A 12,809-nucleotide genomic window follows, 5' to 3' on the forward strand; every position below is an offset into this window, starting at 1 on the left:
TAGTCGATTTCGTTCAAAGACAAAGTTTCAGTCGTTTTCGGTTAAAGTCAAGATTTCCATCGATTTCGGTCAAAATTGATCGATTTCGGTCAACGCTAGTTGATTTCAGCCGAGAACCCAGTTTTCGGTCAGGTCTTCATTCGATTTCGGTCGGATCCGGGTTGAACCGAATACTCGAAATTCCATCGAAACCTGTTCCAAATCAGTTCTTCGAAAACCTTAATAAATTCACTCGAAAACCTGCAAATCAATGACACCAAGTACACCAAAAACAACTTTAAAAAATATTTCCATGATCGAAAATGAAAAATCTACCTGATTAACTAAACAATTTTCAACAAGAACAACGATTGAGTATGTTTTAGTAGAAAATAACTCAAAGAGAGAAGAATGAAAACGACGATGGATGCAACAACGACTGTTTGGGGTTTTTCGGTGAAAAACCCTATTCAGCCGAAAACTTAGTATAAATATGATCAAGAAAAACCCAGATGGCCCATTTAATCCAATTTCGTCCCAAAGAAAAATAATAATCCAAATTTTAATAAAAATGATTTCTTTCGATTTTACATTTCAAAAACCAAAATGAAAATAAAAATAAAAATAAAAATAAAATAAATTTTAATATATTAAACATTTTTAATTATATAATTTTAATTTTTTTAAATAATTTTTTAATTTAATTTTTTATTTATATTTATTATTATTATTATTTTTAATACTTTTTATTTTAATATTTCTCCCCCTAAATTTGTGCATAACAGAGAAAATATGTACAAATTTAAATAAAAACAAAAAGGTAATCTAGAACAAAAACTTTTTGGGATCAAACGTTATGGAGCAAATTAATGAGGTTTATCAACGCACACGTTCATGAAAAGCTCTGGTCAATCATTGATATTATGATCCACTTAAACACAAAGGACTTTTTTCAGGACAGATTATGAGTGACTACATATAGCTCCTATATTCCTAGATAGACCATTTTGCCTGACGACGACTAGGGATATTGTTGTCCACTTAAATTTAGCCAGTAAAATCCACCAGTCAGCCTTCAGTTAGGGGTGCAATTTATGTTAGTGCACTAGAATATGTTCCCCACTTCATGACACACCCTAGTAATTGAGGAAATTTCTTTGGAATTCTTTACTTTAGGTGAGTACTTAATCATTGTAGAATGTATATGTTGTGTCCCAGGTCGGATCTACCGATCACGCAGATGGGACAACATATGACTAACATAGAGAGTAGAATATTGAGATTTGTAGGAGACAATATACTGACTTGAAAGCAGTGAACATCATTTGAGTGCATATGTTGTGTCCCAGGTCGGATCTTCCGATCATGCAAAGGGGACAACATATGGCTGACTAAGAAAGGAAGAATAATGATTTTAAACCGACCTAATTTACCAGAACCCCTCAGTCACCCCTTGTCAATACCATAATTAAGGATACAAGTCCATACGCCAGTGAAGTGTTGAGCCACAAATCTAGGTGATAGTTAGCTTCAAGTTAAGTCATAGGCCTCCTTGTCTATTTTATTGTTAAATCTATCCAAACATCGTATTGTCAGTCCAAATGAAGTTTTCTAAGTCCAAATAAGTCCACCTTGTCTAGTCCATTAATCTTAGTCCTTTATGCCTACCAACACATTGAACACAGAGTTTCGACAATTCAGCTTTAGTGCTTTACACGTATTATGTTTGCCCTTTATCACTAACTCATATCACTTCCTAAAAGATTGAAACAAATTTCCTTTTCTAAAAGTAAAACAAAATGAAGGAAAATAAGAAATACTAAACGAAAAAAAAATTCGGTCTTTAAAACGTATCATCTTAAGAAATCCCCACAAGCACGAGCTTGGTTTAAGAAAAATCGGTTTTTGGACAATCGAAAATCAACATTATTGTCACATAGAAGAGAAGAGTCAGAAAATTCAAACCGTAATTTAGCAATTGAAGAAATCCCCATTTGTGATCTTTTCTTCTTCTTTTCCCGCAAAGGACACATGCTCTCCAATTAAAAAATTTGAATGCCATGTAGAAGAAAGATGTCCCCTGTCATGTGTCTGAAACAACCACTATCAACATACCGAAGTATGATGATATTCCTCCATAGCTGCTCCAGCACAGAGTGTGGGATTAATTTGTTTTAGGCACCCAGCCCATTTAAAACTAGGTTGACCTTTTCAATCTACGTATGACACGCGTTCCCAAGTCATATCCTGTTTATCAAACACATAAAATGAAGAGATGTTAGAACTTCTATGTGATTTGGGACTTGAAACTTTTGGTACTCATCTGTAGTCAGGTTTAACCATTTTCTTGTATACTCGTATGGATGATTCAACACTCGATTTGGAGCTTGAGACTAAGTGCTGAGATGACTTCGGACTTACCGATCTTGGTCTCACATCAGATCTCTTGTCAGACATGAACTTTTTGTTCTTGAGAGTCTGATTTTTGGTCCTTTTAGCATTCCAATCGCCATTGCTTGAACGTGATCTCGAAGGATTTCTTGTGGAAGATCTCCCCCTTGGCACGTTCTGCCACCCTTGTTTATAGTAGGGAACATATGATCGGTGTGGGAAATTAATATCAATGTGACCGGGAGTCACACAGTTAAAACAAGTTTGTCTCTTCAAATAAATAAGATTGTGACTTGGTCCTTGTCCAACTGAAGTTCGTTTCGAAGAACCTCCACAAGCACAAGCACATTTGTTAGATTGTTTAACAAATTTTTGTTGCTTGAATTTTTAAATAGTGGGATTATTATCATCACAAGTTTTTGAAACATTTTCAGCAGAACTAGAATTATTTTTGTTATGCTCGAACCCATCTTGCACTATTACTTTATCTACGCATGAAGTAGAACCATTAGTATCGTTCAAATTAATACTCTCATTTGGGCCGGATTGTTTAGTATTAACTGAAACAGTGATAGTAGGTTGATCATTTTGAACAAAATTTTCAGTCTCTGTGGATGGAGTATAGTTATCATTGAAGGGAGGTGGTACACTATGATACCCTAGACCCCCATCCTGTTTGTCTCTCCATTTTAATTGTTTTTCTATAATTGACTCAACAATCTCACTTGATACATCGAATTTCTTAAAATTAAATTAAACATCTTGAAATTTAGCTTTTAACGCATCAAGTTCGGCAGTTACTTTGGCAATTTCTTCTTTAGCATAACGATGATGAACACATTTGGTGCTATATTCCTCCCTAATCCTAATTAAATCTTTATTTTGAGCATCTAGTTTTTGTTTAAGAGGCTTGTTTACTTTCTTAATTTCATAGATTTCATTTTTAAGATCGAAAACCTCTCTAAGTAATAACTCATTATGCTCACGATATTTATTTATTTTACTTTCACAGGACTGAGAGCATGAGGCTTCATTAACCTCCTTGGTACTGTTGTAAGAACTCATTATTTACCAACAAATTGGAATCTGATTGATTTTAACCAAAAACCAAAATAAATACTCTTTGACCAAAAACACCAACAGTCAACACCCTGTTGACCGAGAACCTTGAAGGTCAAAATTTTGACTGAAATCCTTGAAAGTCAAAGATTGACCGAAAACAGTCGGCCGAGAACTATATGTGTTGGCCGGGAACTCTTCCCTTTTATCTTTGTACCGAAAACACCAAGTGGCCACTGAAAACTATGAGACCTAGCCGAAAACGAGGTTTTTGATCGAGTTTCCTTATCCAGTGAATCCCAAAATTTGGTAAATTACCAAAAACGATTTCCAAAGTAATATCTTCCAAAATTAGTGAAGAACACTAAGAAAATGATGAACACGATGAACAACAAATACTTTTTCATTACAACCCAAAAACACCACAAACTAATTAATGTTTCGAAAATCAATTGATTCCAAAACAACCTTAATTGTTTTTAAGGCTCTGATACCACTTGTAAGTCCCTGAACTCGGATCTATCAAGGTACCAAAGCAATAGTTTGATTAATGCGGAATCGTAATCAAACTATGATACGAAACAAAAAATGAAATATATCAAGAACACATTTCAAAAGAATGCACACAATTCTATTGATTAATTGTCAGGTACATTCAATTACTCTTTATCCGTGAATTGACTTCAACTCACCAAAAACACATTTGCCTCAAATGACTATACACATACCATATTTATACTAAGACCGATAACCTAGAGCCCAAACATAAAAGGCCCACTGAAAACACACTAAGCCCACCGAGAACCATATAATACAATCAAAGCAAAGCATAAACCACAAAATATAGCCCAACAATGGCGATTAATGATACTCTAGATTTCTCACTAATCCTAATGTCTACATCAAGATCTATCAAGTAAGGAATAACCAAGTAGGATCATATCGGAGGTAGAGTTCGTTTGGTATAGAAAGTATACTATTTGGAAATCCTACGTTAAACGTCTCACTAAATCCAACCTAGACATCACCCCCTTAAGAAGATCAGTCAGTATAATGTCTTGGAATTACTGATAAATCTTAATTATAAGTTCATAATAACAACTACGAGTATAATTAAAAGTTACACATAAATAAAATAAGTGTATCTTAACTTACAGAGCACACCGATGAAAAATGGGAATTAAGCGGGAAAAACTTTGAGTCGAGACCTCTTAATTTTTGGCTATCAGACACCGTAGGGCTTTACTAACTAAAAACTTAAGGGAGAAAGGGCTTAAAATTGAGAGAAATCGAGAGAGAAGCGTAGGAAGGTGTGGGATTGAAATGAAATTCGATTGCTATTCATAAGGGTATTTCATCTACGCACTCTGCATAGATAAGGTGCACGCCACACATCTGGTCGGAAGAGAGTGACATGTCACTTTTTGCGTGGTGCCACATGTCGCATTCTGGGTGGAGTGTCAGTGCATGCGACACACATTATCGTTGCGCGCTGGTGCGCACGAAGAATTTATGTTTCTTAGAAAGTTCATATATTCTTTATACGAGCTCCATTTTCGATAGGTTTTATTTCCACACATAGCTATCGACGAGACCTGCAAGTTTCATTTAGACCCCGTCGGCTAATTTTGATTTATTTTTAAAGTTATTTTTCACAGGATTAGACTGTTAAATTCCGTTAAAAATTCATAACTCTCTTATATGAAATTTGTTCTCCACTGTCTTTATATCGAAAGATAGGTATTGACGAGACCTTCAACTCTTGTTTAGATTGTTTTTACTAAGAATCGACCGATTCCAATTTCGGTTTCTGAGTCGTATACTATTACAATGAAATATTAGAAAAATCATAACTTCTTCTCATGAAGTGATTTAGGCGCTCTTTATATGTACGAAATCCTTTTCACATATACTATAAATTTTATTAAGATTATTTATCCTAAATAATCTTCTATCAGAAATTCAAATTTAACGCTTATAATAGTCAAATTGATTAGCCCTAATTTGCGGGTGTTACACAAAAGATTGGTGAGACAGATGATGTGGCCCAAGCTCGAAATTTGGTGTTGGAGGCATAACAGGGGAAAAGGAGGTACGTGCAGGTCTATACGACAAAAACAACAACTAATAGGTTCAAAGTTGCTGATTCTAGTATAGAAGGATTATCAAAATCTTTGGTATGGTTGTATGTTATTTGCTTGATTGTATGATGCTCCAATGTGCCAATTTTGAGGGGTTGAATGTGGGACGATGTTGAATTGTGAGCCTAGATACCCAAAAATAGACTAGAATAGTCTTTTGTGTGTTATTTTCTTGATTGTACAATACATTAATGTGTCAAGTTTGAGGGGTTGATGGTGGAACAACTGTAACAACCCAAAAATAGTGATAAAGTTTTTCATTGAAAGACTATCAATTTCATTCATTAATTGTTTCAAAAACCACCACCAAATATAATATCCAAAATATCAGAGTACATATATTCAAAATGTTGAAACCATGAGGGGAGGATGTTGTGTCATAACTTCTTGCCCTTCCAACCGAAAGTACGTGAAACCATAAACATAAACCGTAAGTACAAGCTTAGTGAGTTCCCCATACTACCATATACCAATAATAAAACTAGGCTTAACCTTGGGGAATAGACCAACCCAATATACATATATAGGCCCATCCCTAGGGCCTCTCCCTAGGGTGTATTTCAACCCGATCAACACATATGGGCCTTGTCTTAGGGTATCTTTCAATCCAATCATACAATAATGGGCCCCGCCCTAGGATCTATTTCAACCCGAACATACGATAGTGGGCCCCGCCCTGGGATTTATTTCAACCCGAACATACAAACACATATAAGTCACATAACAACTATCATCCTATATAACACAATGATGGGATGACATTGGTGCCTTCGACACATGGATACATTGAGAAAACTCACCTCATAGACGGATGAAAAGTTGAACAATATACTGCTCTAAAAACCAACTCTATCGGTCACCTTTGTAAATAACAATAACCAAAACTCAGACTACAACTCAAAAATACCCAAAATACCCCTAGGTCAAACTTGGTCAAAATCCAGGTCAAAGTAAACTGGGTCAACTCGGTTAGTATGTTGGACGTAATCAACATGTACGCGGGGCGTACTACGCATTTGATCAGAATCAAGGGGCTGACCACGTACGTGCAGTGTACACGACTGTCACTCATTCTTCCCATTAATAGCTTAATCCTTAAGTTCTTTCATCCAAAATCCAGATCTAGCCCTCAAATGATGTTCTTAACCATAAAGTTTCTAAATTTATGGTCTTGCATGGCTATTAAGACCTCAACATCAAAAACCTGAGCTTCTTGAGCCTTTAACACAACCTAGATCATGCATGGAAAGAAACTAATGCCCAAGGTCACATTTTTATGACTTATCACACCCTAAAACCTCTTAACGGACAACTCCAAAGTCTTGGAGTATTCCATACTCACAAGGATCAAGATTTGGGACAAAAATGTGCCAACTTTAAGCTAGAATTAGATCTTAATGAAATATTCATCATGGTTGGAGCTTTATACCTCCAGAAGACGCACAAGGGAGAGTAGTTGCTTGATCTAAAGTCTTGAGTGAAGCACCAAAACTTCAAGGTTCTTCCTTCACCACCAAGAGCACCCCAAATGGCACAAAAATGACTCTCCAAGCTTCAAAATACACTCACACACTTTAGGGTTTCGAAATGAGGGCAAAAATACGGATGGAGGTTGGAGTTAAGAGAGAGTACAAGGCTATAATGATGTTTAAATAGGTTCCAAACCCTAAAAACTAGGGTTTGCACCCTGGCCACGTATGCCCAGTGTACTCAACGTACGCCGATCATACACATGCATGTCCTAATATTACAAAAATGCCATTATGGACTAACTTTGCAAACAAATCAAAACCAAGGGTCAAATTGGAATACCTGGAAATCAAGATGTTACAACGACACTAGGTTGTGAGCCTTGATATTCATATTCGTTGACAGAAAGACGCAAGGCTGCGAGTTAGCTGTTAATAACGGAATGACGCAAGGCCGTGAGTCAACTATTATCGAGGGAGCAAAGCAAGGTCGCGAGTCAACTGTTGATGACGAAACGACACTAGGCTATGAGTAAGACGGATGACGTATGGTTGCGAGTCATTTTTTGTATGCATTGTATGTGTTTTGGAATATGTAGTACACTAGGGAACTCAATAAGGTTTATGCTTACGTTGTTAAGTTAAATGTTTGTAGGTTGTTCATGTGTGAGAGGAAAGGGCGCGACATGACTGTATAATCGCATCAGTGTTGTTATTCTTTTGGAGACTTTTGTTGATGTTATGACCCTACTCTGATTTGATACTATGTTTTGATGTTTAAGAAAAAAAGGTTTTATAATACTTTGAAAGAATGAGTTTGAATATGTAATTACTTTATTTTTAAAGAAAATTTTGGTTTAAATTTTGTGATGTTACACTCTAGCATCCATCCACTTATTTGTGCCCGTTTATTAACATCTTCGTCCATCTTCCTTTTTCATGAACCTTTTGTTGATAGAAAGTATCCACAACAAATGATCCATCGTCCTTTTCATTATCCTTCGAACTATCCAAACTTTCATCATCTTCTCCATCAAATTGAGACCCTCACGAGATTCATTCTCTCTTTCTCCCTTATCAATATTAGGAACCCAACTGAAAATTTCCTTAACCTTGACAATATATTACATGCTTTCAATCTTTACTACTACTTGATCTGATATGATTTTATACACACTCTTCCGATTGAAATGTTATTTTTTTAGTCTTCATCTTGAAACATAACTTCACCCCATAAATTCGCTACTTTCTGGAAATCATTAAACATCTAAGAAGTCAATAGGAGTCTACTAATCTCCACCCAAAACATTCTCTCTTTCACCATAAAGTTCTTAGACAATTATTTTAACTCCTTGAAGAAGCGTTTCATCCCTCATTTACATTAAAATTTGTGCAAGCACTTCTTGTTTGAAATTCTAACCATACCCACAATCTGCCAATATAGTTTATCTTCACGTCTTGAAATCTTTCTTTCAAACACAACTTGTAAAGATTAGCAATAATCGTTACATCAAACCCCACATGAAGCATTTGGAACTTTCAACAACTAGGGAGATTCCAAAGATACCCTTTTCATTACTTCTTCCTTAGTCCCACCATCCATCCAATTTACTTTTCCGGTAACCACATTTGCATACGTTTGTTTTTCATCCATCCTCCCATTTCCATTTGATGTGATCCAACCCATTGAATCATTATTATATATATGTTATTTTGATATTCATATTCAATAGAGATGAAATTTGAACAAGTTGACATTTTATTTATTTTGATTTCTTTGGACTCCACAAAAATTTGTTGATATTTCCAATTCAGTCGTTTTGTTCCTAGATGAGTGTCATAATTAGGATAGTCTAATTACTTCAAATTCAAAGACAGTCGATTCTTCTTTCTCAAAAAGAAATCATAGACTATTCTTCTTCATATATACTTCTCATTTATGTGAATATCAATCCGACTTTCTCTTTCTCCGTAACCAATCTTCTCACTTACGATCGGTAGGTTTTGTCCTCACAACATTCATCCCACAAGAATCCTTGCCGAAGAAGCAAAAATATGATGGTTTCCGGTCCACATGGATGAATGTTCTTTTCAAGATTGTGCCTATCAACCACACATAAAAATGTGACAAACACAAATCTTTTACCAATCATAGACAATTTGCTTGCAATATAAACATCCGATATTGTACAAAATTTCTCACATTCTTTCCTCAAGGCTTTCAAATCCAAGGAGAGACAAGACCTCCGAATCATGAAAATTAGGGTTTACCGTGTTACCAAGTTCCTTGGGCAAAACATCGTTATGTTCCTTTTGGCTTTTGGTTGGTTCTTTAATTTTACGAACTTCCATTCCCATTCCGAGTTATTCTCACTTGGTTTAATAGTAGCCACCATCGTATCAAATTATGTCTTTCACGAATGTACTGATCCAAGAAAATCAAACCCTACTTCGTTGATCAACAACCGCACAAGCTTTGACACCAGAGACGAATACCACAATTGTACTCACCACACAGTTGTGATTAGATGTTATCCCTTACACCTCCTCCCCCAACCAAACAACATAGTCAACATCGTCAATGGAAAAAGTCAACAAGGAGCGTGAGCATAAAAAATTGTAATAAGACCCACACATACTCGCACCATGTAGTAATAATCTAGAGAGAGCTCCCACTTTTTGTATAATGATGTTGTTGTCTGTCCGATCACTTAAATTAATGATGGTGGATCAAATTGTAGATCATGCATGCATTAACAAGGATCTAATCATCTCCCTTTTTCCTTTTAAAACAAAGTAAATGATGATTCACGCTTATAACCTTGAAGGTATTGTATTACCCGTACAAGATATTGTTTTTTCCAGAAGGCCCCATGATGCCTTTTGTGTAATGTTATTATTATTATTGGCTGGGGAACATAGTGATTAGAGCTGCCTGCTACTTCATAATATAATGGTTTTGATCAGAACGGGTTGTTATCACTTCTTCAATCGATAATAGTTTCCATATACTTTATAGTTTTTGCACAAAAATGTTCCGGTGGGTCTTGAAGAACAGGAAAAAGAAACATTATTCAATTGTTTTGTTTTGTTTTTTGTTTTTTGTTTTTTTTTTAAAAAAAAAAAAGTTAGATGAACGATTATTATACAAGTGTATTTGTGTCTGCTGTTTCAGACAGGATACACGTAGGGATCAAAATGCACCTTTTTGAATCCAAAAACAATGGGACGGAAGGAGGTGCTCAGATAACAACATAATTTCCAATACTTGTGGCTGTGAAAAGGGACATCATGGCTTTGGCAAATAAATATGATGATTTTAATATCATCAATCATTTTAGATTAGTTGGGATTTACAAGAAGTGTAATTCCCATGGTAGAGTCAGTGTGGTTCAATAAAACAAGGTTCAGTTTTCCTAGTTGGGCTTTTCAGAGGACCTATGTCCTGTGAGTCGGTGTCACCAGGCCTTGGGTTGTGCCATTTCAATTTTCACATACGAATTAATTCACAACTACAAGGATTAACCGTAATTGTATTTAGTGGGTGTTTGAGAGTTCAAAAAGTTTTTTTTTAAAAAAAAAAATGGCTTCTCCGACAAAAAGCCAGAAATTTTTGGCTTTTCCAAGATGCCAATAAGGAGTTTGAAAAGACGCCATTAGAGAGGTGCATAAATATTGGTTTTTGGAAGTGAAAAACCCGGGAAAAGAAAACCAACGGTTTGGTCTGCTTTGTGCAGCTCTAGTTGTATTGTAGAGGTGCAGAGTTAGAGGTCAATTTATAGCATTTGAATAAAAACATGGACCATCCTTACCCAAAACAAACTGTCTCTGAGAAACAAATAAAATAGTATCTGATTTTATAGAGTTGAGAAGCCGGTAAGTGGTTAAGTTTTTGTTAATGATGCCAAATTGAGAGTTAATACATGTAGTGTAGTTTTTATAAAAGAAATGTAGCAGCAGATCAGATCTGCAAGTCTGTTGTCCAGGTTCCTTGTACGCTGGGGTGTTTGGTGACATGTCTGGTCTTGAGCTTCACCACCTTTCTTCCAAGTGAATTTCTAAGCCTGGTTGCACACAGCAGCACGTCTTCTGGACTCATGTTCATCACAGATACAACCCGCTCATTCTTGTTCTCTAACCAAATAATATCATTTAATCATCTTCATAAATCACATTCATATCTAATCTAATAGAGTCAGAAGCCCATCTTACTGTATGCTCCCTTCAGAAATGGATGTTGACCTCGGCTAAGCTCCGTAACCACCTCTAGCTGAGGATTGCTTTCTTTAAATGCTGCCAACTGCGACTCCATAAATGCCCTACACAATCATAATCCATAAATGAACTACATTCATTATGGGAAAAATAGACTACATACCTAATCCCCCTGCTACTTCCACCCCAATTACAGTAGCTCACTGTCAACTTCCGAAGCTGCCAAACACCTCGCTGTGACATCTGCCATGCCAAAAATCAACAATATTCATCTCTTCTATCATCTATCATCTATCAATATCATATCATTTTAGGAAGCTACAACTTGCATATATACATCTAATAACAACTATCCACATCCAATTTAGCATACATACATGCAAATACGACATCTAAACAGATTACAAACATTTACTTGTAAATGATCATTTTTGAACCCTACAATCCTTCTGTTGAAAGATTAAGGAAAAACAGCTATTCATCTTTCTCACACAATGATGTTTTAAGTTCAAAGGCTGGGCAGCTGATTGCATCTACTCCAGTCATTCTTTAATAGTAACTCACCTCTGCTGTATATTTAGTAATTTGCAAATCAAATTTCACTTCAGACCCTTTATTGACCTTCGATGAAAGCCATCACATCTGATTTAAGCACCAACATCTTCTCATCACTACTTTACATACCATTTGGTATTTGCTTAGATCTTTATTATGTACCTAAGGCCACAATATCTGCATGTCACACTTGACTTTTCGATATTACAATTTCAGGTGTTCTCCTAACTCCTAACAACAAAAGACTGGACACATAAAATTGCTCACAGTAAATGACCCAAATACATATCAGTAATTCACGTATACACAACCCATTGATCTCAAGATTTAGAAAGAAAAAAAAAAAGCAATCGATTCATGGCATGTACAAATTGCAGATAACTAAATTTAAGATGGTGTGGCCTGGAGAAACAAGTGCGCTAAACACTGCAAGCAAAAGCTGGCATGATCATGATTCATGAGCCTACAAAACAAAAGTAAATACAAAATCGAGCAAAATCTCACCTCAGCTGGTGAAATTGATCAAAGATCTCAAATCGGAGAACGGGCGGCGATTAACTGGAATGTCTACGGCGGTGAACAGAAAGAGAAGGAGGCGCCGCTGATAGGCTTTACTGGTAACTGGCGGTCTAATAGTTTATTGAAAAGGGAAAATGAAATAAAAGCCCTAAATTACTGAATTTACCCAAACATTTTTAAAATGTAAAGTTTTTTATTTTTTTATTTTCAGGTTACCAATTCATAGATATTACATACGTGGCTGGATTTTGATGAGTGGATGCCAAATAGGAAATCGATCGTCACTTACAAATCATTTCTTTCTCAAGCTCGTCTCCTTCACTTTAACCTACCTTTATTTATTTACGTCTTCTTCTCGGATTAGACTTGTCAATCATCGGTGTCGGTGTATTGTCAATCCGTGTATGTGTGTCGTGTAATCGTGTCAGACATGAATTTACACAACAAGAATTTGTTAAATACGAACATGACACGAATTATA

At 35.8% G+C, this 12,809-nt stretch overlaps 1 protein-coding gene across 1 annotated transcript; it reads right to left on the reverse strand.

Annotated features, from left to right (window-relative positions):
- Nucleotides 1–10,868: 10,868 nt before the first annotated feature.
- LOC145055734 (mitochondrial ribosomal protein L51/S25/CI-B8 family protein) lies at nt 10,869–12,452 on the reverse strand. The gene is made up of 4 exons (XM_079004121.1): nt 12,314–12,452; nt 11,418–11,497; nt 11,252–11,358; nt 10,869–11,173 (listed from the first exon to the last, which is right to left on the reverse strand). The coding sequence occupies exons 2-4, from the start codon at nt 11,495–11,497 to the stop codon at nt 11,001–11,003; spliced, it is 360 nt and encodes a 119-aa protein (XP_078860247.1). The 5' UTR covers nt 12,314–12,452; the 3' UTR covers nt 10,869–11,000.
- Between the last annotated feature and the right edge of the window lie 357 nt (nt 12,453–12,809).

This window comes from Lactuca serriola, chromosome 5 (assembly GCF_051521515.1).
Source record: "Lactuca serriola cultivar US96UC23 chromosome 5, Lser_US96UC23_V15, whole genome shotgun sequence".
Classification (NCBI taxonomy): Eukaryota; Viridiplantae; Streptophyta; class Magnoliopsida; order Asterales; family Asteraceae; genus Lactuca; species Lactuca serriola.

Coding starts and splice junctions, on each gene's coding strand:
- LOC145055734 (XM_079004121.1), bottom strand. CDS start 11,497: ATGTCACAGCGAGGTGTTTGGCAGCTTCGGAAGTTGACAGTGAGCTAC. Junction 11,359..11,417: donor GGAAGTAGCAGGGGGATTAG/GTATGTAGTCTA, acceptor ATGATTGTGTAG/GGCATTTATGGAGTCGCAGT. Junction 11,174..11,251: donor ATTTCTGAAGGGAGCATACA/GTAAGATGGGCT, acceptor TTATTTGGTTAG/AGAACAAGAATGAGCGGGTT.